The sequence below is a fragment of the Felis catus genome, chromosome A1, assembly GCF_018350175.1.
Source record: "Felis catus isolate Fca126 chromosome A1, F.catus_Fca126_mat1.0, whole genome shotgun sequence".
Taxonomy (NCBI): Eukaryota; Metazoa; Chordata; class Mammalia; order Carnivora; family Felidae; genus Felis; species Felis catus.
In genome coordinates this window covers 188,904,136-188,930,587 of record NC_058368.1, presented here as the reverse complement: position 1 = coordinate 188,930,587, position 26,452 = coordinate 188,904,136, and the positions used below count along the sequence as shown (strand labels likewise).

The 26,452-nt window shown below is 39.7% G+C and overlaps 1 protein-coding gene across 19 annotated transcripts in view; it reads right to left on the bottom strand.

Annotated features, from left to right (window-relative positions):
- Window positions 1–26,452, bottom strand: part of EBF1 (EBF transcription factor 1) — a 391,187-nt gene that overhangs the window by 134,697 nt on the left and 230,038 nt on the right. For all 19 annotated transcript variants that reach the window (XM_045036233.1, XM_045036235.1, XM_045036241.1 and 16 more), the window contains exon 7: window positions 9,549–9,630. In XM_045036233.1, the coding sequence (XP_044892168.1) occupies window positions 9,549–9,630 (82 nt within the window). The remainder of the gene's footprint in view (window positions 1–9,548; window positions 9,631–26,452) is intronic.

Sequence of the window (26,452 nt, the reverse complement as noted above, 5' to 3'; positions counted from 1 at the left end):
TCTCACCCTTTCCCACTTAAATGCATGCATATGGGCATGCATGTGTGCTTTCTTTCTCTCAAAAATAAATAAATATTAATAATAATAATAGGGGAAATGGGGGAGAAGAATTGAGGGAGTCTTTGGAAACTTACTATACTTCCCCCTCATTTTTCTCTAAAACTAAAACTACTCTGCAAAATGAAGTCTATATCATCAAACTTCTACTCCCAACCCTACACAGCCCACAATCTCTACTCTACCTGCCTGCTGAAACACCCTTTACAGACTCCTCAAAAGACCCAAGAAATCAGCCAATCTAGTAACTTCCAACTAAGAGTTTTCAAAAATAGTAACAGGAACAACACTGCAGAGAGGGAATCCTAAATTCACCCATAGGAAGATAGCATGCTATCAGTAGATAGTATACATTCAGTAATTTTCCTTTGTCAATACAGGATCAAATCATGTGCATGTGGAAACACTGGTTATCTCATGCCCATGAAAGAACTCTGAATTGATGGAGTCACATGGCTTCAAATAATTTTAAAATGGAATGTGATTCTTAATAAATGCCATTAGGATAAAAAAATAGGTTGTCACATGAGATTCATAGGAGAAAATGATAAAAGAAATTCTCAGTAGTTATGACACTGCATATTTGTCCAACATGTCTTTTTAAGGCTTGGAAAACTGACTCCAAGAAGTTTAAAAGCATCCTCAAGGTCTTAAGACAAATTAAGAGCAGAGGCAAACCTGAAGGGAAAGTTTCAGACTCCAGGTCCAGTTCTTACCCGCAACAGCCTCTGGACTCTCAATACAAACTCCTGGCCTAAGTCCTTTCTCTCCTGAGTCTGCTGGTATCTTCCAGTATACATCTCTGGGGTCTAAGTGATTGACTACACTTTAAGTATTATATACATAAAAATGGTCTGTGGCAGTTAGGAGTTAGGTCTTCATTAACTTTGTCCTTTAAAATATCCTTGACTGATATGGAATGAGATCATTTCCGAAACCTGCCTGATTGCCAGTTTCTATCTGGTTGAAAGATCCCAAATAACTCATTAAAAATTATGGAGGACGCATGAACCTACAGGATGTAGCAGAGCAGAACTGCAGGAGAATGGGAGTGAGTAACTGAATTAAATCTACTCTTTAAGGCTCAAGGCAAAAATATCTCCTATTTTAACAGTAAGACAAGCGCAGACACTTCTAAATCCTCAGATACTTACATTAAACTAATTTGGACCTTTGGACACTAAACTCAGCTTCTGTCTCCTGAACTGTGACACATGCTCACATAAAAGCTCCTCAGTGACCTGAATCTTGTTCCCCTCTCTGTGGATCAGGATACCTTTGATGACTCTTGATGGTGTCATTGGCATTTAACAGGTGCTCTCCATTTATGTGTTCCCACTGGCTATTTTAAGTAGCAGTGAGCCAAAACATACAGAATTGCCATGTATGTTCTCTACTAATGACTCTATGACACAAGGATGTGAAAATTGGGAGCGAGAAAATAGCATATTAGTCAACAGCTCAGATTCTGGGGTCAGAGAGTCCTGAATGTGAACTGCAACTCCATCACTTACCAGTTTGTAACCTTATATAAGTCACTTAATCATAGGAGTAAGTTGTGTGCCTACTATACTCCAGGCATTATTCTGTATACTAAAGAAGCAGCAATGTACCAAGAACTGAGTGCTTATCAGGGACAGAAAGGGGTTTTCCAACAGTAAGTAAACAATAAAAGAAAATTTCTGAATGTGAAAAGTTCCAAGAATAAAATACAATGCGGATGGAACGATACCTAGGTGAGATCTATTTTTGATTGGGTGATTAAGGAAGGCGTCTCTGAGGAGGTGATGTTTTAGCTGAAATCTGAGTTAAAGAAGTAGCCAGCTATTCAATGAAGTGGCAGAATTTCCTAGGAAGATGGAATTAGTAAGTGCAAAGATCCTGAGGCAGGAATAAGTTTGGTGTATTCAAGAAAGAGAAAAGAAAGAAAATAAGGAAAGACAATGTGCTCCAATGCTTGTTTGGAGCAAAGGAAACAAGGGAAAGAGCAGAGGAAAAATAAGTAAGATCATTCATGCAAAACACCTTGTACAGCGTCTCACACATAATAAGAGCTCTGTAAGTTACAACTTAAAAAGCAATAGAATGTAAGGATATCTTTTGTTGGTAAGTCTCAATAAGTATAAGCATCCTCAGAACCAATATCCACTGGCAATACTGATCAAACCAAACACTTTTAAACATCTATCCTTTAATGTATTTTACATTTCTTCAATAGCGACTGTACTTAATGTAGAAATTTATTTCCCCTAAGTGCAGAGCCACCACTCACCAAATCGCATTCATAAGGATTCCTTCTCAGTGATGCATATTTTCTGCCAAGGCCCAGCATAAGGCTCATGCCAAGATACATATTTGCCCAATAAGCTGTAATGGTTTAATATATCAGGTTGAAAATCCACCATTTGTATTTACCATGTTATGTGAATTAATCCTGTATTCTGAAACTATCATTAGAGCTGCTTTCAGTATAATTAATCAGCGTGGTGCATCTTGAAATTATTCTGTATGAAGAGAGTGATTGCAGCTCGGGCCCCTAGCATTCTGTTGGTAAAGAATTTAATTGCGAGATGCGCTATTTGTCAAAACAATATGAAATGGGGTGGGGGACAGTGGGAAAGAAATAAAAAGGATACAAATATTTCCTTCTTTATTTAAGTGCCTTTAAAAACAGACTGAAACCGCAGAGGTAGGGCATGTATTTTAAGAATCCTCTAAGCATACCCTATAATATGTTGATTCAGAGCCTCTCTGGGCTTTTGAATAAATAACAAGGATTCTCCAAAATTTACAGAATCAGAATTCACACATACACATAAAAAAAACAAAAGCAGAGAGTTGCCTTTTACCGTCATTTCCCATGTCATCATTTTTAAAAGAACACATTTTTGGTGGGAATTCGGGATGAGTAACCTGGTGGTTTCTCCTGGTGGTTTCCCATCCCCCACACAAAATGACTAATGAGTGAAAGAAGATTGTTTGTCTCCTCCAATAAACATGAAATAAACATGAATTTAGAGCTTGCTGTTCTCTCTGCCCAGAAAATTCTTCTGGCTCTTCTCAAGATGATGTATTCTTATCTGTTAGCTCTGGTCTTAAATGTCACTTCCTCACAAGTTTTCCCTGGTCACCCACTTTAAATTAGGTTCCTATCCCCTATCCCACATGTATTCTCTTTCATAGTATTAATAGTCTTTAGAGCAATAATGAAAATGTTTAACGATTTGTAATTATTCATCTGTAAACATTGCAGCAGCCAATGGTAACTGTTACCCACACATCCACTTCCTCTCTTCCTTGGGCTGTACAAGTAGATACTTGCAGGTCTCTCTGTGGTTATATATGGTCGTGTGACAGACTTCTAGCCCATAGAATATGGGCAGATGTGACAAGGGTCATTTTTAAGACCAGGTTTTAAGAAGTCCATGAGCCCCCTCCATATACTCTTTACCCTTAAGCTGGATGGATGGAGACAATGAAGTTCTAGAGGATAGTGGAGACACAAAACAAAAAGAGCCCCAGTCCCCAAATCGCTTCATGTACAAGATCTGTCCACTGACCAAGAACACCTGCCTTGTACTGTTATGTGAGCAAGAAATAACCTGTTGTGTATGAGCCATTATATTCTTTGTTCTATTTATTATAGCAGCTAGTATCATCCTAACTAATAGACCCCAGCTAGAATATGATCTTCATTAGGACAAACACCCCATCTTTCTTGTTCATCATGATATACTCACCATTTACTACATCAATAAATACTACTGAGTGCATGCATGCATGAAGGAAGGAATATGTCTTAAATTTATGTTCATATATAGTCACAGATCTAACATCTATACATGAATATAGATTTGTAGCCTATGGAAAATTTTTGTTGAAGAGATAAGATGAATTTGGAAATGATACCAGTCCCTAGGTATTATGGCATCTACTGTGATGACAGCTTGTACCCAATTCTTGTCCCTTTCCTCACCATCCTCATGCTGCCAGCCCCAACAAGGAAAGCTATTGATAAGGACTTAAATCTTAACCTGGAATTGTCTAGCTCCTGTCAGTTAGAAACCAGACCCGTGACATGGTTTTAACACTGTCCTTTGACATTAGCATCTTTTTAGTGTCAAGATGAAGAAACAGGCTCTTTAGTCACAGTGAATTTCTCCCTGTCATGAGCTGTTTCCATCCTAACCTACCCCCACCTTTTCCCTTCCTCCCTACTTCTTCACACCCACCAGAACTGAATGAAGCCTATATCCACTGTTGTATTAAAGCAAGTTTGTTACCCAAACCACAGCCTGGGCATTTCAAAAGAAAACACCCATTGTAAATTAAGAAGAAGAAGAAAAAAAATATTGTACCAGATTTTCTACAAGGTTTATTCCATAATGCCTTAAAGTATGAACACAGCTGAGCTCTGCAGAAAGTGATTAATTTCTTGAAAACGCTAAGGTCACACTAATTGACATGACCTGTGTAATTAAGTAGTCTCTGTTTACACACCAGAAGCTCAGCCGCTCTGAGGCTGAGTTTGCTTGACAGAATGTCTTTACATGTCAAGAGATCAACAACCTTTCTTATGTCCTCCTCAGTCACCTACACAGGCCCCTGATTGCTGTTCAGAGGAGACATGCTCTGGCATGGCTGTATGAAGATCAGGCTGGCCTGGTGAGCATACAAAATGAGATGAGAGGAAAGTGGCATCCATGACTGTTGGAGAGAGCCTATTTAACAGTGAGAAGAGCACGTTTTTCCATCAGATGTCTCTAGGTCTAAGGTTTTCAATAACTTAGAACTGGGAAAAGCCACATTGATATGTCAAGGGTAGACCAGAGTTTTCTCCTGCCAAAAAGACACTTTCTCATCCCTTCTCAGAGGCAACAACATAAAATCAACTTCCTAATGGTACACTATGAGAGAAATGATGGAAATTATACATCTTATTCACAGGCAACGTTCAACTAGTATCTCTATGACACATCTCTGTCAGCCAGGATAGCTGCAGGGAAGACTGATCTTTTCCCCTCTTGGTTCAGTCCTAAGATTTGGGAACTGCAGTATGATTTTGTCACAGAGTACTCTGAGATATCTGGAGCCACTTTACTCATGTTCCATCTAGGTGATGGGTCTTTTTGGCTCTGGAGAAGTGGCCCAAACCTCCCTAGGTTAGGTGAAGCTCAAGCAATCTTCTGAGTAGTAGCTTCTTTTTCTAAAGCTCATACAAATAAAAATTGGCCAACACTGTAGCTCTGTTCAGAAACAATATTCAAGTTCTTCTCCTTTCATGCAACTCCACTCTCTGCCTGATGAACTTTGGTGGTATTCCAATGTTCTTCATGCAGATGGTATCTTTAGGCCTATTATAAGACAAGCAGCTGGCTTTCCTGAGATTCCAGCATACATTCATGGGTAGCACTATGGCTCTTCGAAGTTGACAGACTTCCTTATTTTCTCTGCAATAAGGGTCTTCCTATAGATACTGGACAAGTTCCTTACTACTCTACAACATTAGATAACATCTGAGTCAGAATGATGACTTAAATCACAGCCTCCTTCCTACTTAGTAAATGTGTGATTTTGAACAAGTTCCTTAACCCTTCTAAGCCTCAGTTCCTCATTCCTAAAATTACATTTCATAAATATAATATTGGCACATTCCTAACAGGGATATTGTGAAGATAAAATGAAAACTTATGTAAAATACTTAACACAATACTTCTCATATAATAAATTAGTTTTATCATCATCATCATCATCATCATCATGGCCAATGTCCATACATGTACATCAAGGTACACATTTGGGCATGTATATTTATACACAGATATATGGAACACACTGAATGTTGACAGAAATATAAACAGTCATTTCCCCGGCATTTAATGTAATCAGAAGTAAACCAAGATAGGGAACATAAGAAGAAAAGCCAGCTTGTGGTGAAAGCACAAAAAAAGAAAAGAAAGATGATGACAATGGAGTTTGGGGCCCACTGGGTGAAAGCTCCTAGAAGTATCCAATAGGCAGCTGGACTTCTAGGTTTGGATCTAGATGTCAGGTCTCAGGGAGCCTGACTTAAGAGTTCTGAGTGCCTGACTAGTGGTTAAGTTGCTGAGAATGGAGAAGATACTCAAGAGAGCCTACAAAGTGAGAAAAGATCTGGACCTCTAAAGAAAACTTAGGGAAGAGCAACATTTACGGGAGAGGAAATAAAGAGCATCCCTTTGTAAAGGGCTGAGAATGAGTGAATGTTGTTGTGTGGAATCCGAGGAAAAGATGGGTTCAAGAAGGATGGAATGGCTACAAGCATGAAATGATGCAGAGAACACAGGAGGAAATAAACATGAAAGAAACAACCCAGGGGAAAAACTAGAAAGGTTCAGTAGGGCTATTTGAGGTGTTACTTTAATTTTATTGAGGCAATTTCTCCATTCTCTAATTGCATAAACACTCATGTGCCAACATGTGTAAGACCACATGCTAATTGTGGAAAAATTATAATTAATGAGACATGTAAACATACACAGACACAAAACAAAATGAATCAGTGTTCGTTCTGCCACAAGCTCCCTCTATCCTCTCCCAGGAAGTGACGAGTGGGTGATGGGAACAAAGCAGGTTAAATCTGAGATCCAGTAAGGAATTTGTCCTTGCTGATGGGAAGAGCTCTTCTTCAATGCAAAAATTAACTCTGTGGTGGTCAAGGTTGCTGCCCATATTTAGAGGAGTCTACCTACTTGAGGACAGTTGGAGACTCACAGGGAAGAGCATATGTATTTGAAGGACAGTATGGACCTTGTGTCAGGCAGCTCTCATGCCTTATAACAGAGAGCACTCATTGGGATGGTCACACTGTCACCAGGAAGAGTCTGTCAGAAGTCATCAGGTATAGAACTGAACCAATGAATCTCAACTAGGAGATTCACTGACAGAGAACACTGACAAATGTCTGGAGACATCTGGGGTTGCCATGACTGGGCTAGGGCATGAAAGAGTTTCTATGGATAGAGGCAAGTAACAAACTGTTAAACATCCTACAATGTGCAGGACAAACCTCCCCTCCCCCATAACTGCATAAGGATTATGCAGTCTAAAATGTCAATTGTGCCTAGGTTGAGAAACCCTGTACTGAAATAATGATCCAGTTTTAGTTTATCACAAGTACTTTCTCTAAAAGCACACATTTACATTTTATCATTTGCAAATTAGTTATGCATACAAAACCTTGTTACTCATATGTTGTAAAATAAGCAGAATGATAATTTTTACTCCATCTTAGAGTTGAGGAAACTGAAGCTTTCCAGAAATTCAGTTCATGCCCCCTCATCTCAGTAGCCCTTCTACTAAGTGAAGAACAACTATTTTATCTGCAAAAATAAAGCTTTCTAGACTCTATAAAAAATAACAGACTGAGTTGGTTTCTCATCCCACATAAGAGCTACATCCTATAATTTAAGACCTTTAGACATTTTACTAGCAGGTCCTATGAGGGAAAACAAAGCCTCAGAGGTCTTATATAAATACTCTTAGGTCCCCAATGTCACTAAAGTCTACCTTTAACTCTGCTGCCCTGAGAAGCACAAGAAAGTTGATCCTGATAGTTGTAAGTCATGACACGTGTCTATTAGACATGTTTATTAAACATGAATTGGTTTGTGCCTGGATATGCCTTGCTATGATATAACCCAGGCTCGGTCAAGGGAGATAGATATATGGCTCATCTTGGGGCCAAAGCAAGCTGCAAAACAGTTTATAATGAAACCCAATCTCATGTTTCAAGACACTGAGCAATATACACCTAGTGACATCACATGTTTTGTTTACCAGCAAAGCTAATCCCACTCTACACAAAAAAAAATCATGTGTGGGAAGCAAAGCACCCAAGTCTACCAACTTGGGGTCAGCAACTAGCCAGGAGAAACATTTTCCAGGAAACTAGGAATCCAGGGATTCTCTTCCTCAGATCTCTCAGGACAAAAGGTGGCAAGGCCAAAATGATTTTACAAAAATTCTTCAGAATCTTGGGAGAGAATGGCTTCTTTCTACCAAATTTGTCTTATTAGTCTCTTCCATGAGACTAATAAGTCTCACCTCTCAAAAAAAAATCATCTTGGAGACAAAGAGATCTTGACATCTAAAAATCAATGCTTGGAGCACCTAGGTGGCTCAGTTGGTGCTGGACTCTTGATTTTGGCTCAGGTCATGATCTCATGGTTTGTGGGTTCAAACTCAGTATTGTACTGTCAGTGTGGAGGCTGCTTGGGATTCTCTCTCTCTCTCTCTCTCTCTCTCTCTCTCTGCCCCACCCCTGCTTGTGTTCATTCTCTCTCTCTCTCTCTCTCAAAATAAATAAGTTTAAAAAAAATTTTTAATAAAATAAAATAATGAAAATCAATGCTCAGAATCATCCCATCCCTTTCTCCCATGTGCGAATGTACAGCTAAAATTCTTCAAGATCCTCTCAGAGATCATACACGTCAATCTACACTTCATGCTGATGAAATATACCCAAGAATATACTTTAAACACCATGCTGTTTTCACTGAAAGACTATATGGACATATATATCATTACATCACTCTGATAGGAAAACTAACATTGATCATGCAAAGAGTTAGCCATAAAATGAGATGGAAGGCAACACAAGTCTAGAACCTTGCTCCTTAAAGTGTGGTCCATGGCATTAGCATCATTTGGGAGCTTGTTAGAAATTTAGAGTTTCAAGCCCACCTGAGACCTCATTAGCAGTTTAACAAGATCCCCAGGGCATTCTTGACACTTCTGAGTTTGAGAAGCACCACTATCTAGAACTTAGCAACCTTTCCTAAAACCCAACTACCATTTTGTGTCTTCAAAATTAACACTTTACTTTCACATCTTCTTCCATCAGTAAGTGTATAATTATATGAGGTGAACATACCACCCACATATGGTGGCAGATCTGACTGCTGCTTGAGGACCTTCACACATGCTGTAGAAGGACATTGCTGACACGGAACTGAGTGTCACCCATATCACTCTAGATGTGCCCACCTGCATCAGGGTCCATTTTTAATAGACACTTACTGCTGACAATTTCCAGGATTGGGAGAGGAGTACAAAGAGAAAGGAAAGAAGAAGAGGGCATAATTCTAAAACAGAACAGAGATCTTATTTAAGAGTTTTCTACTTGTAAAACTTTAGAAAGAATGCATCATTTCTATGTACTTCACTTACCCTGAAGCAGTTGAAGCCTAAGAGTCCATTCAGGAAGCCAAACTAGGCTCAAAGGACATCACTGTCTCAAACAGTGAACGCAGGTGGTTTGGTCCCAATTCTTCCTTCATAAAAACAACTCCAAGAGCACAGAGACCTGGGGGACCAGGAGCCTCACCTGCTTTTTACGTCTGGGGAAATAACCAGACTCTATATCTTCTTCTGCCTAAGACTTTTTTTTTTTTACCCTCTCCTGATACTCATGCCATTATTGAAATTTAAGAAAGACAAGACAAACCCACCTGGAATCTCCGCATGTCACGTGGATTTCCTGCATTCTTTAGGCAATTTTGGTTACATTTGAGGAAAAATTTCAAGAAGAACCTGTGGAGAAACAAATTATCATGGTTAGCATTTCAGTCCTGACACGGAAGGGGGGGAGAAAAAGTAGTAAGCCACGTCTGGGTTGTGCATTCTATTCTCCACAGATTTTCTGAAATATTTAGAATGGTGTTAGAGTCACTATTTTGTTTAAAACTTTAGCCTTTGTTTTGCATCCAAGCTGGACTTGTTCTGTGAAAGAAACGCTTTTAGTGCTGCCAACAGATCTCACAAAAGAATTAAGCCCCCAAGGAAGTATTTTTACTCAGACAGAGGGAAAGCCTTCACCGTAATTTAAGGTAGGTTCCAATTGGGTGTAATTGCCTGAGAATTACTCATGGTCCCCAACAACATGTAATTTAAGCCCTGTAAATTAACAGATGATGAACCAGCAAAATGTATGCTGGATGAATATGAGGACATGGTAAACACTTTTTATTTCAGCATCTCCAAATAAAATCGTCTAATTAGTAGTACCCACGAGAAGTAGATAAGATTCACATACTGACTGAAGTCCTTTGACTTCTCAAATATTTCCTATATGTTTTTCTTATACTGCCTACTATAGACAAAAGCTATTTTGCGAATGAATCAGAACCTCACTGCCACCTTGGTCCCTGAGTTGGTTCTAGGGTGAGATTCATGGGCTTTACTTGCTAGGGTGACCAAAAGTCCCAATTTCCCAGGAACAATCCCAGTTTACACCAGCTATATTACTGTAAATATTATGGTACCCACGTTAACTCTCAAAAGTGTCCTGTTATGGATGATAAATTAGATGGTGACCTTATCACTTATTTCTTTCATTGTAGTTGTTAAAGTCCATTACACAAAGACAGCAGGTATCAAAGATGTACCATTAGGAGATTAATGCTGGCAATCTATATGTTCTTCATTTGCTCATGTTTGGGGAAAGAAGCATTTTAAAAGCCACCCTAAGTTCTCCATTCCCTTTTACTTTTAGGCCTACAGATTTCAGGCCCAAATATTTCCCCAAAACACCAGAATGCATTAAAATGCCAGTCAGTTAAATTTTTCCAGCATGTTCTTTTCTTCACCTTTCTCCCACTTCAAGTCACCTTTTCCCACACTGAAGTACAAAATTCCCACCTCAATGCACACAGTCTGTGAAGAACTATCAAGCCATGATGGCTCAGTCTGAATTTAGCTCTGAGCACAAAGTCTATTAACCAAATAACACAGGGGTCCTCAGTAAGGAGAACATAGCACAAAGTCACACGAGGTTTAACTGGTTTCTGACTACTGGACTGAGAGAGGTCCTAGAAGAATCTCTCTCCTCCCCAGTCTCTTAGAATCTGGCAACAGAAGAATATGGTGTGGGAGTAACTCTGAAAAGTGACGATAACTTTGTCAACTAAAAGAACATTTTAAAATACAAACACTTTCCTAAACGACGCTTTCAACATCGTGCGCCATTCAACCACCCATCAATAAAAGGAAACCTCTGAATAATCATTTGCCCCTACTTCCAGGTTCTCTCCATAGAGGCCAAAGTTTATCAACACTTCACACAAGATAAATGACTCGTGGAACACCGCTGAAGCCCAAACGTGTAAAATGGAATTGGGCTCTGGCACCCCTTCCCCAGTACAAAGAACAGCACAGTCATTCCCGCCAGCAGTCAGCTGGTCCTACTCAAGTCCCCTTTCAATAGGGCAGACTTGGAAAGAGAAAGACGTTTGAGGAAGTGTTCATAACCCCAAGTGCCTCAGCATTGTCCTTTCCTCTGAGCTCTCAGAAGGCAAGAGCTGGGTGGCCCTGTGATCACACATGGCTTTCAGAAACTGAAATGGTGAAGCTCAGGGAGAGAGAGAGTCGGCCATCTTGCTGGGGTTTAAGCCAAAGGCACCTGAAATGTAAAAACTGGCTGCCTCTTTCAAGCACAGCTGGTTGGAAGGGCATATTTAAAAGCCACGCCAAGCCTCAGGGGAGGACTGATTGCCACGAAACTGACAGTGAGAAACAGTGTGGTACAGAGGAAAAGCCACAGCCTTTAGAAATACCCGGAGTGGGGTTCACATCCCAACTTTGACAGGTACTGACTGCTTGTGTGATTTTGGATAAGTAGGTGAACTTCTCTGCTCCACACTTTCCTTGTCTATAAATTGGGTATAAGGACAGTCCCTACCTTATAAGGCAATTGTAAAAATGAACCGTGATAATGCCTGACACATGGTAAGCATGGTGATGGGGCCAGTAATAATAACGGCTCCCATGAATTAGGTGCTTAACATGTTCAGCAAGGTGCTGAGAACTGCAAATACATTTTTCCCATTCAATCCCCCTAAATAACCTCTGCTATCAATCCCATTTTATGGATGAACACATTGAGGTTCAGAGAAGTTGAATAACTTACCGTAAGGTTCGTGAGTCTGGAACTCAAATTTGGACAGAGCCTGTGTCCTTAACCATTATGCTTATAGTAGTTTTAGTAATAACAGAAGTAGTGAAGTACTGGTATTAGTGCTAATTATACCATCAACAGTAATTGCACCACAATGGCATTTGTGCCAATAAGTGTACAAATAAGAATAAGTATTGGTATTATTATTTCCATACCAGTAGCATAAATATTGTGGAGGGAGACATCATCGCCATTCTCCCTCCAGTGCCCCCACCCCTGATTCCCCAGGGCTGATAATATTGCCGCGGGTGTGTGTTTTAGACATTTGAGCCCAGACCGACAGCCAGATTCAGGTTGTGTTAGAAGAAGCTGTCAGCACACCCTCTGGCATCTTCAAGTCAGACAACTGCTAGCCACCATGAGGGGGGCCATCTGGTGCCAAAATGGATTTTGAAAGGCAGGCAAACAGGACGCTAGCTCTGCCAGAGAGAAACAGAATCAAGGGAGCAGGGGATCTTCTGTCTTAACGATGAGCAGGGGCGAGGTGCCTGTCAGCAGCCCATCGTTAGCACAAAAGCTATGCCGGGCACACACCGGATCCCTGTTACCCTAAGCTGCCCTGTCACCTGGCACGCTGCCAGAATCTCCTGCCCGCCCTCTCCACAGTGGATCGCTTGCTGAAATTGAAGGCTTGGCCATCTGTCGCAGGGAAGAGACGGCATCAACGGGTGCCTGGGGCCTCACACAAGCCCTTATGTGGCAAAGACGCTCTGAAGGGCCTGTTCTTTTGGGGAAAGCCAGCCTTACCCCAGGGGGAGCCTCAGGAATTCTTTCAAAGTTTCCCCTAAGTACATGCCAAATGCCTGACCCTTTCGGATCGCACTTCCTTAAAGGAACTGAGAGGACTTAGAAGTAGGAGTTAAAAATATCCCCACTGAGGGACAGAGTTAGATGTAGCACACACATTTTGGGGATGATTTATCAGGCTGTTTTTAAGGCATTTGTAAACGGGGGACGCATGCATGTCTGCTGGCCTATGGAGAAGATCTCAGATTCTCAGGGGGCTTTTAACAAAGCGGAGGTTATTGTAACTCAAAACCTCACTTTTGTCTCATGAATTACCACATTTTGTGTGGCGGATATGTTTGATAAAATGTTGTCAGGAGAAAGAGTGTGACAGCCTTATTCGAACCGTGGGAAATGAACTAGAGACAGGACAAAGCCCCTATTGACCCTGTAGAGTTCCAAGGAGTTCCAGAAACTCCAGGAAACAGCCCAATCAGAACCAAACTCCAGTCTTTTTTGGGAGGGGGGGGATGGAGAGTGTGGGGCAAAAAACCCAACACCTTTTTGGTAACTTTCCATATGAATAATATCATCTTATGTTCATACAGTGTATTATGTGATTCAAAGCACTTACATCTCTAGTATCTCACTAAATCCTCATAGAAGTCCTATAAATTAAGCATGCCAGGAATCATCAACCTATTTAAAAGGAAGAAAACTAAGACTCAACAAAATTAAGATATTTATCTACAGTCAAAACTAAACTCATAACCTATATTGGTCAAAAGACTCCTTATGGTATATGTTTGTTTCCATGAATTGCAAGACTTTCTAAGTGACCTTAACCGTCACTTAGTTGAACTGTTTCATTGCACATATGAAAAAATTGAGAGATCAGAAGACATGAGAATAGCCACACAGTTATAATAGTTACAACAGCTGGAACTACAACCCACATGTTCCGACTTCTAGTTGTATGATTTTTTTTCAAGATAATGTAGCTTTTCAAAAGCCAACCCGGTAAGAGCTCAACAGTTGAGCCATTAAGCTTTTTAGAATACTAAAAATTAGGAAAGTGGTGGTCATAAAACCAAAAGTGACAGCCTATTAAAAGTTGTATTTAGGTTCCTCAGTCAGGCTAATGTACAACAGTAGCTCATCACTGAACATTCACTGAACCGAACACACACATTTGTAGAACAAAATTGCTTATTCAATGGTTTACTTGTGTCACATTTTACCAACCAATAGATAGTAATACATTGGGAATTCTTCTATGTGACTAGCAGAATACTGGATACCAAAGATACCTCTAGGCTCCCCCAAAAGGAAAATTCTTTGACGTAGCCAACATGTTTTGATCCATCTATATGAGGATGTAAAATAACAACAATAATAAAAATCATCTCTGTATACCCAGAACATGACACAAGACTCAGAACCCAGTGGGTTTTTAGTAAATCTGTTCACCTAAACAGAATCCAGGACTCCCAAGGGATAGAAATGAGAACATTCTACAATAAAGACAACAGTAGAGAATCTTGGACAAGAACTTGGGTTGGAGATAAGATCCCCATGGGTAAATTTCTGCAGTGGCCTTACGAAAACATGAAAATAACAGTACTTCTCTCCAGGACCCCTGTGTGGCTTTTGTCATAATCCTAACTTTACTGTTTAATTAATTGTGTGACTTTAGAGAAATTACTTAACTTCCCTGTACCTTAAATTTCTCATCTGTAAAATGTGGGAAATAACAGAACCTGCTTTAAAGGGTTATTGAGAATAAAATGAGTAACGTATGTGAAATGTTTAAATAGTACCTGGCATAGAAAAAGAGATAATTATTTTCATCATCATTTATTTATGGCAACTGCTCACTGCCTAGCACTAAGAATGTTCAGATTTTCAGGTACAAAAAGTATTCTTCTGTCTTTGAATGTTAAGGTTAAGAAAAGAAGCAAAGACCTATGTAACTGACGAGAACTACAGATTTCATTGAATGACCTACAAAAAGAAAAAAGAAGAAACCAAGGAGAGACAATAATGACTAGAGCAGTTTTACCCAAAGGCCAAGACACATAAAGGAGAGAGGTAGCAGCTTAAATCATGGAGGACTCCAGCTAGTCAGAACTGAAGGGCACACAGAGTAAAACCGACCATTAGGCGACAGCTTGTACATCATTAAATATTATGCAAAGCATTGCAATAGATCTAGGGTGAGCAGGTTGACTTTTTACCTCCTCCACCCAAATTCTGAAAAATCACGTTTGGATGTTTTCAGCTGCTATCATAATGTCTAGGCTGGAAAAGAAAAGCATCAAGGCACACCTAAACCAAGACATAAAACCCCCATTTTGCAGTCTTAAAGCTCCCCCAAAGTTCCTCTGACTTATGCCCACAGATGGTTATGTGGCAGATGATCCTTGCCAAAGAGATTCAGGACACGGAGACTCACTCTCCCCCAGTGCAGGAAACAGCTGTGTGGAAACAACTGTGGGGCCCCTTCTGTGTGAAGTTCAAGTTGCTCGCACACACGCTAACTGGAGGGTACAGAGGGAAATGCCTCACGAATCAAAGGGCCTTTTTGGAGAAGTCCTTTCCTTAGACTGCCCCATCATCTCTGCTTTGATACCGAAGCATAGAACTGCCTGCCTCCATGATCAAATCTACTGCCCAGACATACCCAAGGAAGACTTTCCAGGAGTATGAGTATTCTCCCAAGTTGAAAATGTTTAACCAGAAGGCAACTATCCCTACCCAGACCTCTCAAGTTGCCAGGGGCTGTTTCAGAAACGCCATCACTGTCCCATCGTCATCATCCGTGAAGAGGTAAACAAGACTCCCATGGCCACAGCCATGAAAAATAGGTCTCCCTTGAAAACAGAGGAGCCAAAACAGCTAGAAAGAAAAACCTCTACTTTCAATGCCAACACTTCTGGGTTCCTGGTACACAGAAGAAGTTGTAGAGTACAGTTCATCCATGTGAAAATATGATACCCATAAGTCTGCCAAAATCCCAAGGATGCCACAAGGGCGGGCTGAGGAGGCCAAACCTGTGTAAGGGCAAAGGTCTCTCACCACCAGGCTGACCACCTTTCCTTTTCTGATATTAAAATGCACTAGTGAGAGAATATCTGCCTTGACTCAACCCCTGCAGTTCTGTTTGAGAGCAAGGAAGGAAGAAAGAAAGAAACAAGAACCCTGAGGGGATTCTTTGCAGACGAAGCAAATTCTCTTCTCTCTCCCCACAGTGGAAGGTGGAATGGTACCAAGTTGTGGCACTATATTGGGGATCCCTGGGGGAGAGCATGTGGCTGCCCGTATTACTGGCTACTGACTTCAAGGAGTTTACTTTTTCCTTTGGCCAAGATCCCTCAGATCTTGGGCATTTCTGGAAAGTATTCTCAGCCTGAAAGGATGAACATGATCAACTTGAGAAGCATTTGTTACCTCAGAGTTTGGCCTTGATGAAAGGACATAATTAGTGGCAAGAATTTATAAATAAATAAATAAATAAATAAATAAATAAATAAATAAATAAATAAATGTAAGGTATTGGTATAGAATAGCAGCAGATGAAAGAATTTAAAAATAGCTTTAAGGGAGCACCTGGGTGGTTCAGTCAGTTGAGTGTTCGACTTCAGCTCAGGTCATGATCTCACAGTCCATGAGTTGAGAGCCATGTAGGGCTCTGTGCTGACAGCTCAGAGACTGGAGCCTGCTTCTGATTCTGTATCTCCTTCTCTCTCTGCCCATCCCCAAGTTTCTCTCTCTCTCTCTCTCTCTCTCTCTCTCTCTCTCTCTGTCTCTCTCTCTCTCTCTCTCTTTCTCTCTCTGTCTCTCTTTCTCAAAAATAAATAAACATTTAAAAAATAAATAAGTAAATAAATAAAAATAGCTTTAAGAAAAAGCATTCATTGCACATAGATCTCCTATGCTAGAAGTCAAGTCTGAAAGCTAGGAAAAAGCATCAGGACAGTGAAAAGGGAAAGAGGGGGACAAATAACCAATGACCAATCTGGAAAGAATAAATTGAAACTTTTTAGAAATGACACAGAGAAGGGAAGCGAGAGCAAGGATGCTGCAGTTTAATGCCAACTACAAGGTTTGACTGGAAATTAAGTGAGAAAGTATGACACATCCAACAAGTTATAAGCTTGTGTGTTGTAGAGAAGGTGTTCATCTTCAGGGATCCTCTTTTACAAAGATTACTCAAGTGCCAAGTGTTTCTCGCCAAAAGTGCATTAAGGTACAAACACTGGCCCTTGGCAGGAATGAGGTAGATAACAAACTCAAGTGTATGTTTGTCTTTCTCAGGGCTCAGGACAGACTGAAGACATATCTGTCTTAAACCATTTTCATTACAAGGAACGTGATCTTCAAGGAATCACCCAGCACAGAACTTCTGCAGACCAGGGGATAAGACTTGAGACATTCATCAGGTCTTGGAATCCTGGGTCACTAGTGAGACTCCCTCTCCAGGTCAGAAAAGAGGCAAATGCGAGTAGCAACGTTGCTTCAATAACAATGTCCCACTCCAGAAAGCCAAGCATAAAAAATGAGATAGGAGGAGCCTCAATGCCTCCACTTAGTAGTTATTATAGCAAATACATGAATATACCATGTGGAGGTGTGGAGGCCCTGTTCTGAGTGCTTTAAATGTATTAATTCATTTACTCTTCACAACAACCCTATGAAGTACTATCACTATTCTCATCTCAATGATACTGAGATAAAATACTTAGGTAATTTGCCCAAGGTTTCCTATCTAGTAAGTGGTACAGCTGGGATTTGAATGTAGGCAGTTTGGGTTTGAAGCCCACATCCACTAAACTACAGTCCTTCGTATGTTATGTATATATTATATTATATGGCAGTACACATCACTGACTATGTCTGACTATACTCTTACTACCATTTTCAGATTCATTCAAAATTAGAGATAAAGTCAACATAAAAATTTCTGGTATTGTCACTAGAATATTCCCAATTATAAATTTTAATTTGTTTCAATTTTGCCCATGACCACTCTTGCCTATTTCAAATGGATTTTAACTATAATGAAGGCCTACTCGGTGGGTGGGTCTGGTAATAGAGCCAAACCAAATTTGGAGAATGATGGCCAAAGCGAAACCAATATAATCTGGGTCTCTTGGGAGGAGTCAATGAACACCATTTCAAGGGTTTATTCATACATTATGTAGCTACCAGTCCCACTAGTCACTATCTTTGAATGTCTTTTTTGCAGACAGAAAGCCACAGGTTGAAAATCAAAGGCTTTTAATACCCCTCTGTTTAACACCCCTGTGTTTAAAATTTTAAAGCAGATTCATTTAGAATCTGATGTTAGAATTTCACTTTTCCTCCTGAGTCCTCAAAAGGTTTCGATATTAATTTCCCTTGTGAAGGTGACAGGTGTCAGAGAGAGATCAAAAAGTTCAAATCCAGAGTAACTGAAGCATATGGGTTTTCTGGACACTCAACTCACTTTTTCTTCGAGATGTTATGAAGTATAAACATTCAGTACCATTCACTTACTCAACTGACAAATATTCCTCAAAAGCCTAACATGTACAATTATTCTCCTTTAATACCAATTGTATTAAGATCATAATTACTTTGGTTCAAGTTTTCCTCCAAAAGAAAAATAAAAGAGAAGGAAAGCACTTAAAATCAAACTTCCAGGAAAACTTCTTGACTCTTATGACAACAGGGTATTTGAGTATTTTCCAAGAAAGGTCGAATAGCCACGGATCAGGGAATCTTTCAAAGTTCCCACAGATGTCCACATTCTACCTTTCCAGACACATTGGCCCTCCAACATTCTTTGCTTCAGTCACATTGAGTTACACCCTGTGCCCTGAACATAAAGTTTCCTTCCTGCCTTCACCATAGGCTGCATTCCTGGGCCTGAAATGCCTTCCCTAATTTCAATACCATCTCAGCTTCCCATAATTCTACTTTTCCTTACAGAAGCAGCTTAAATGCCCTGAGCCCATGAAACCTTCCCAAATACCCCAGCTGGAATTAACCACTTCATCCAACATTCTGTTACAGTTCTTGTCACAATTGGTCTTCACGTATTGTATTCCAGGTACTTAAGTAATCATGTGCTTCTCCATAACACTGCAGACACTTTTAGAGTGCCATTCTATTTTCCACAGCACCTAGTATGGCTGCATAATAGAAAACAGAAAATGCATATCTGACTTAAATTGACTGTATATATTAATGGCAGTAACTTTAAATTATAGCACAAAGATTATTTGTTCTTCTTTCCTTTTCCCCTATATTTTCTCAATTTTCTGTAAGTAGGATTACTTTAAGAAAAATAAACAACTTTATTGTTGTAAAAACTGAAATGTCACTCAGCATAGAACCTAGGGAACGTTGCCCCCATACTGTTATGGATAAATTAAGAACTAAAAATGATGAGTGTCTTTGCCAAAGCCTTTTTGCTCTAGATTTGCCAGTTAATTCAAATGAGAGGAGTTAAGAGCTACCCATCTTACACTTTGTAAAATGTAGATCATTTATTAGTTTCACATATGCATAATTCATAAAAGACTATCAACTGGGCAGATTCCACACCATCAATGTCCTCAATTTCCTACTTAAAACAATTCTCAACATCAAAGTTTAAAATATTATCTCTAAATTAAATTTGCCATTGTTCTTAAAACATTTAAGCATAACCCAAAGGTACAAAAGGACATGTAACTAATAATATGAAATGTATCTTCTCCCTCCAAAATTTTACATAACCTTCTAATGACTTTGTTGAAAACCAGTGATTAAAGCTCTTGATGGTTTGCTATTTCTTGGTTCAGAGTGCGTCCTTAACTCATCCATTTATTCATTCAGCCCATCTTTCACTCAGTAAGTATTTACTAAGCACCCACTATGTGCTAAGCACAAGTACAGAGACAACTCTGTTCCTGCCCTTATGGAGGCTCACCAAAGTATACTTCCCAGGGCCACCTGCATCAGAATTATCTGGGAAACTCACCTTGGTGGGAGTAAGTTAGGGGGTAAGATACTCAAATAATTTTCATGTACATTGAACCTTGAGAATTAATACCTAATTTATTTTTAAAAATCAACAGTAATGTTAATACTATGTAATAAATGCAATGATGGAGTTTTGCATCAGTAATAGTGAATTGCAGAGAAAAGCTAGACATCTAATCATGTGTCACTGAAACTCATCACAATAACTTATGTCAAATCACCTCTGAATGAAAAGAACAATTGAATTCTCCTCACCCATTCCACCTCATCTCCAGCACAAGCCACAGAAAAATAAAGGAGTTTCTGGTTGCCAGAGTAAGCAGCTATTTGACAAATTTTTGCTTCAAAGAAAAGAAACAATCTCACTTTTCTACCAAAAATATAAAAAAGAAAAAAGAAAAAAGAAAAAAAGCCATCGGCTGAAAAGCTGTGTCCCAAGAGAAAAATCATAGTCTTGCTAAAGATGAAAATTCTTTTGAAACCTGTTTAAATCATCATCATCTTTTTAAAAATCCACTCCATTTGTCTGTTCACTTTTCTGGACACTTTCCCCGGCCCAATCTCAGCATCCCATCCTCGGCTCACACACCATTGGGGATAATAAATTTAATTTGAGCAAAGGCTCTCATGGAAAAAAAAAATTACTGCATTCCAACACGTCACACAAGCCAAGTTCAGACAAAAACAAGTGACTCCTTAATTTGGATTTAAAGCTCAGGATCAGTCTCCAAATAAAAATGACCAGTGAGCATCATGCCCACAGAGCACTGACAATAATCTTATGAGCTCCAAATTATTCCAGTTTATATTATAATGATCCAATAAGTCTGTGTGTTCTAGTCCATAAAAATATAAAAAGAAATTTATCATTTTAAAATCATAATGCAAAATAGAATCTGACACTTTATTAAGCACTATTTATCATGATATCATAAGGATGCTGATGGAAAATGAAACTAAAGCAATATTGTAGACGAACAATGACACAATTTAGTCTTTCTGAAGGTGCTTTGTAGCTCACAGGTCATACCCTCTTGCTCTCCCTACTACATGTCACTCTCTAACAGCTTAAACTTGAAACACTGGAAACAAAACTCCAAAGAAGCTGTTATCATGAAAATTGGTCAAAAATTTAATAAAACAAAGAACACTAGAATGGAATGAGAACTTACAGATGATCTAGTCCAGATATTCTTAACCTAGAGACTAGTGGATGATACACTGGAGTTCTTGAACACCTCAACATTGCATCCAAATTTTGGTAACACTTTTCTGTAGAATGGGTCCAGGGTTTTCACAGGTTGTGGAAGGAGTTTGGGAATTGACTGCCCAGAATCCATTCCCCCCTATTTTGATAACTGTCCTCTATTCTCCTTTTGAAAAACTTCCCACCATCACCCAAGAGTCCTTGTATTTCAGCAGCACAAACTCATTCCAAGCTTAGACAAGAGTAGTGCTTATGATCCAGGTCTGGCTAGTCACAAACAGGTCTGGCTTGTTTGGGTGGCTAAAAAAACATTGGGTCCTGGTCTACTAGAATTGAACCTAGAAAAATAGAAAGCTAGGGTTGCTTAGAAACTCTGTACTAAGAGATGAATCCATAATAGAATATAATCCCTTGTCCCACCTAATAGAGATCCTATCCCTGGGATAGGTGGGTAGGAGAGAAGATAGGGGGAGCTAACATCAAACATCAGTCTCCATAAAAGGTGAAGGTGTAAAGATGGATATGCTGACACAATGATGAAGCTGAGAAGGTAGCAGAAGGGAGGGTCCCAAAAAAGTGTGTAAAAGAAAGAGAATATTATATTCTGTCAAGCCCTGGTAACTTCAGGCTATACAACTTCAATATCCTATGGCCTCTTCTTAAGTCACTAATATATAGTATATATATACTATATATATATAATATATATAGTTCAAACATTGATGTTACCTGCTTGGAATATATTATATCTAATATATATATTATACATATATTAATATACTTGGTAGGTATAATACATATAATAATATATTCTATACAATATAATATATAATATATTCCAAGTAGGTAACATCAATGTGTGAACTAAGCTGCATGTACAACCACAGACAGTGTACCAGAAACTATATGAATGGAAGAGTAAATCCCTTGTCTACAATGGACAGCCTCAGTTTTCCTCCAGTCAACTGACTCCATGGAGAACATAAGGACAGTGTTGCCAGAGCCTCCCCTCTCAAGAGAAGCTAGAAATATAGGTTGTTAAGTGCGGAATGTGCCAGTCTTCCAGGCGATATACGGTGCCAGACAAAACAAATCTGAGAGAGGGGTCCCTGTTTGCATCTCTTGTTCTAAGCTATAATAACCGAAGTAGCAGCAACTCATTTGCCTGGGAGGCTAGGGTAGGCCTTCTTTGTGCCCAACTTTGAGTTTTAAAAAGTTATAATGAAAGAAGAACCCCTGTGGCTCTGCTAAATGGGACTCCTCTCATTAAGAAAACAAAAGTAGTTCTTGCTTTTAAAACAATGGCTTGTTTTCTTTTGTTTTATTATTGCTGAGAATCCTTGTCACCTGAAATCCAGATGTGGTCAAGCTTGATTTTCTCCCAGACCTTTGGCAGCTGGCAGGTTGGGTGAAGGGAAGGTTCGGAAAAGTACCTGCAGCCGGAAGCAAAAGTGAAGGCAGTGCATATTTACCAGCATGCGCTGTCCACAGACAGCGAACAGAGAGACCCAGGAAAAACCTCCCATGCCCTCCTGTTCACAGCTGGATTTCCCAGGGCACTTAATTCAATCAAAAGCAGTAAGTTTTAGTAGCATTTTACAACCAATTAACCATGTAGGAAACAAAACACCTGACTCGGTGCCTTCCTCCAGCTTCTGAAGAGTCTGTGACCTCAAAAGTCAGCAATTTGGAACTTTCTCTATGAAAGAAAACACCATCAACCCAGTATAAGCAAATTTATCCCTTCTTACTTTTAGTGAGAGGACACTTGAATCTGCTCAGGCCTCACTGGCATAAGAATCACTCCTATTTTCACATAAAGAGTCCCCACTTCACTCAGCATGTGCCAGGCACAGGCATTTACAGGAATCATTCCAATGAATCCTTACCACAACCCCATTAGTTAGGTCCTAATAATATCCCCATTTCACAGATAAATATACTGAAGCCAGTGAGGTTGGTAAAAGAGCCCAACCATAAATGGCAGAACTGAGATCTGAGGTCAGGATACCGTCCATAAAAGAGAGCAAGACTATATTATTGGGCTCACTGTTTATGGTTGGACCCAGTTAGAAATTAAACTCTGTGATTAGAGCAGCCTTCCAGTATTATAGGAATAAACCTCTTTGGATGAAAAACAGATATTCAAACTTGTGCTAAGTTCTATTAGTAATAATCTTCCCTAAATCAATAGTTTAAAAAAAAAAAACAGGCTACAATTTTAAAACCATGCTTCACTTAAAAATATTTTTTTTTCTAACTTTTATTCAATCAGTCTTCAAAAAACCTTGAAGGACGTGGTAGGGGTGGGTAAAATCACCCACATTTGATAGATGAGTCTACTGAGCCTCACAGAGATCAAGTGGCATGGCCAAAGTCATCCAGCTGATTAGTAGTAGCTTCTGTTCCAATTCCTAAGTACTCCAGCCATGGGGACTTCCTCTTACTTCCACAAACACGCCAAGTTCCTTCCCACTCTGGGACCTAAAATGATCTGGCCTTAGTTCTTTCTCATCTTTTAGGTCTCCCTTTGACATCATCTCCCCAGGGATGCCTTCCCTGCATCCTCCCTCAATGGGCCTCCTCCATTTTTACCTTTTACCTAGAACTTTTACCTAGAACCTTAGAGCATTTGGCATCTGGCAGTCAAATATTTGCTAAATGAATGAACAAGTAAGTGAATGGATGGGATTACCAATTTTCTGATTTTTCTAACTTTTAACAATGACTAAGTGAAAGGACTTTCTCCTTAGCACGTCTAGCTAAGATCCCCTTGTAGATCCCCTTGTAGAGTGACACATGAAAATAAAATCTTGTCCCAGCAATATTTAAGTGCCCACCTGTTAAAGTGACACTATGATGGGACCTCCCTGCCAAAAACATATACACCTGGCCTTTAACATCTTTCCCAGTGGACTCAAAGCTAGATCCTTAAGTATGGAAGGAAGACCCACACAACATGGAAGAGAGAAATAAAATGGTGATAAAGGACTGGTTTCCCATTAAAGCAAAGCACAGAATTAGGCTTAGAAGAAGATGCAGCTGGGTATGAAAGGCTGGAGGAGAGGTCCCCAAGTTCTACTCCTGAGAAAACTCTAGGCTCTGCTACTGATGGTTGCCATGGTAATGAAGAGACCCCCCCCCCTGACTAAAACCTGACACAACTCCCCCACCCCCAACTAGGGCCAAGAGTTGTAGAGAGACAGCACTGCATCTTCTTGAATTCCAGTCTACTTCCAGATCCATTTCCCTGAACCCAGAGGGTATTTCGAGTCTTATTTTAACTAAGAAGTCTCTTCCCTTACAAACATAATGATGATGATAAATTGTTCTCAAATGGAACAATGGCCTGGGAAAATAGGCGATTTCATGTACTTTTCCTTGAACCATGGGATCAAGTTTGCATGCAAGCTCTAATGTGATGATTCTTAACCAAGATGACTCAGGAGTCATTTTCTTCTGATCATGGGTAATACTCCTTTTAAGGGAAAGACGGCTCCAAAGTAGCCTAGCCTTTACTAAGTTTTTACCTAGTTTTTACTAAATACTCTACTAAGTGGTTAGACTTTAGAAGAAAAGTAATGAGTAAAAGCACAGCTAATGTTTATTGAATAGTTACTATGTACCAGGTACCGTGCTTAGTGCATACTTCGTTTTAATCCTCATAGGAACCCTGCAATTCCCTGCCCACCCATCCACCCTCCAACTCTGCCTCAATTCTCCAAGTAAGAAAACAGCTGAATCACAGAGAAATTAAGTAACTTGCCCACCAAGTTACTTAATGTTCATGGCAGGTATAGACAAGATTTGAATGCAGTCTCCCTCAGCAGCCTGTGCTCTGAGAGCTGGAACAAAGCTCTCCAGGAGCCCACGTTCTCTGTGCTACCAGGAGATGCACCAACTGATATAGTGCAACTGATATGGACTGAATTTGTCTCAGTCCTTAGACACTGTGTGCTAAAATCTTTGCACATGCCTACCCATTAAAAAAAAAAAATTAAAGCCTCCTTCCACCTCTGTAGCACCCCTTTCCTTCATGATCTGGACCAAACCTACATCTGTGACTTTCTTTCTCTCACTCTGCCTCCCAGCTTATGTTGCAGCTACATTGGACCACTTCTCCTTCCCCTCCACACAGTCTCTGCTTTGCCAACTCCGCCTCTTTGCACATGCTGCAGCTCTCTCCTTGCATAATTCCTCTTCCCTCTCTCATCCTTCTCACCCAAACAACTACTCAACAGTCAAGACACAGTACAAGTATCCCATGCACTGGGGCACCACCCTGACTCTCTCAAATATCCCCAAACTCTCTCCTCTGTTTTCCCACCATAATTATAATGTTATGTACAATCAAGTTTTGTTTCTCTGTTGCCCTAATACAAGTTCCCACTCATCCATGACACCGTAAATTTTTGTAAGATTAAAGTCCTGAAGACTAAAATTTCATCAACACGCCAAGTACAATCTTTTTTTGGTGCTATTAATCGTTGTACTAGAATCCTGCACTGGGCTATTTATACTCTTTGAATTGCTCATATGTCTTCCCTTAGAAACTAAATATAAAAGTAAGCATAAGTCCCTCTATGCCTCGAGTAAGACAGTCCATTCACCAACAGTCTCATGACAGTGTTGGGTAGTGGTTTTCCACACTAACTGTGTAGAGTGTAAAAAAAATCCATTTAACTGTGATTTGCTTATTGCTAGAAAGCTTTGTAAGTCGCTTCTTGGTCTCACCTAGTGGAAGGGTCACTGCTTCAGCTGGGATTGTGACAAGCCTCTGCAGAATTAGAGTACTTTATTATCACATTAGTACTGGAAAAAGTCATATAATTAACAGAATTTATCCTCATTTACTCTGTAAAAGCACTAATATTCAATCTCTCTGCCTCTGTTTAATTACTTTCCTTAACACAACTTTTTTTCCCTGGTTGACCCTTCCTGGGCTCATCTACAGAAATGTGTTAAAACTTTTTCTCCTTCGACTCTATTTAAGTTGCTAGACTTTATTCATTTGAATAAGCATAAAAGGCACACCAGGGTCTGTCATAGTTCACACAATGCTTTTGAATTAGCAGTCGTAACGGTGTCATACTTTTGTGGAGATCCTCTGTTCACAGTAAGTGATGACAGTCATCAGAATTGCTGTTAATTGTAATATGACACTGGCATTACACTGTGTACTATCTAGTGGTAAACTAGCATTAGTTCAGGTTCCTAAGAAATTCAGAAGCTGAGACACCACAATTCTTTAAAAAGAACAGTAGACCTGCCTGACACAGGCTGCCTTCTCAAGTAACGCTTCATCAGACGTATTTGCTCAAGAAGATGGGAGGAACACACACACACATGCACACATACATGCCTCAAAATAAAGTCACCATTAGACAACAAAGTCATCATCAAATAAATCTGGAAGGTGCTACACTTGCTCTTTCTCTTTCCTGATTTTTTTTCTT